General features: G+C 59.9%; 1 protein-coding gene across 1 annotated transcript in view; it reads left to right on the top strand.

Moving 5' to 3' along the window:
• Nucleotides 1-1122, top strand: part of LOC125487768 — a 15663-nt gene that overhangs the window by 10096 nt on the left and 4445 nt on the right. Inside the window, exon 5 of the mRNA XM_048620029.1 lies at nucleotides 99-296. Within this exon, the coding sequence (XP_048475986.1) occupies nucleotides 99-296 (198 nt within the window). The remainder of the gene's footprint in view (nucleotides 1-98; nucleotides 297-1122) is intronic.

Here is a 1122-nt window from a genome sequence, read left to right as displayed (position 1 = left end):
CCCCCCTCCCCCTCCCTCTCCCCCCTCCCTCTCTCCCCCCTCTATCCCTCCCCCTCGCTCCCCTCCCCTCCCCCTCTCCCTGTGTTACCCTCTAACAGATGGTAGGGGACCTACTGCCAGTCCCCAATGGGGGGGTGATGCCAGTTTGCCGGGAGATGGCACTGTTCCGGTGGTGACCGGGGAACGGGACCCTGCCCCGAGCTCTCAATGGGCACCAGCAGCTTCCCCGAACGGAGCCGGGACTGTCAGCCCCCAGGAAACAACAGGGAAACGCACAGCATCATCCCATGGGCAAGGTGAGACCAATGGCTGCCCCTCATTGGCTGGGGCTTCACCCTGGGTAAGGGCTTCGCTGGGGGTGGGCAATAAGAGGGGGGGTGGGGGGGGGGGGTATGTGCGATGACCGGAGTGGAGGGGTGGGAAGGGGAAGGCCCACTGGCTCTCTCTCACCCTCTCCTGCATTGCCGTAGCGCCTAATCTCACAGCCACTGCGGTCTGCTGTCCCCGAGGCAGTGCCCAATCTCTCCATCTCTCCGTGTGACCCCAAACAGCTCAATATCGCCTCCTCATGGCCTGAGCTGTTTGTTTCATCTTTTCACTGGACCTGGATCTGCTGTGTTTATTGCCTCATCCCTAGTTGCCCCCCTTGAGAAGGTGGGGGGGGTGAGCTGTCTTCTTGAACAGCTGTGGGTTGACCCACAATGCCCCTTAAGGAGGGAATTCCAGAGATTCTGACCCAGCGACACTGAAGGAACGGTGATATATTTCCGAGTCAGGGTGGTGAAGGGCTCGGAGGGGAACTTGCAGGGGGATGGTGTTCCCATGTTTCTGCTGCCCTTGTCCTTCTGGATGGAAGTGCTTGTGGGTTTGGAAGGTGCTGCCTGAGGATCTTTGGTGAGTTTCTGCAGAGCATCTTGTAGATGGTACACACTGCTGCGACTGAGCGTCGGTGGTGGAGGGAGTGGGATGTTTGTGGATGTGGTGCCAATCGAGCAGGGGCTGCTTTGTCCTGGATGGTGTCGAGCTTCTTGAGTGTTGTCGGAGCTGCCCCCATCCAGGGTAAAGTGGGGGGTATTCCCTCACACTCCTGACTTGTCGATGGTGGGACAGGCTTTGGGGGGG

Source organism: Rhincodon typus, chromosome 45 (genome assembly GCF_021869965.1).
Source record: "Rhincodon typus isolate 14 chromosome 45, sRhiTyp1.1, whole genome shotgun sequence".
Classification (NCBI taxonomy): Eukaryota; Metazoa; Chordata; class Chondrichthyes; order Orectolobiformes; family Rhincodontidae; genus Rhincodon; species Rhincodon typus.
Note: the sequence above shows the minus strand (reverse complement) of the source record. Positions and strands in the feature narration are given on the sequence as shown.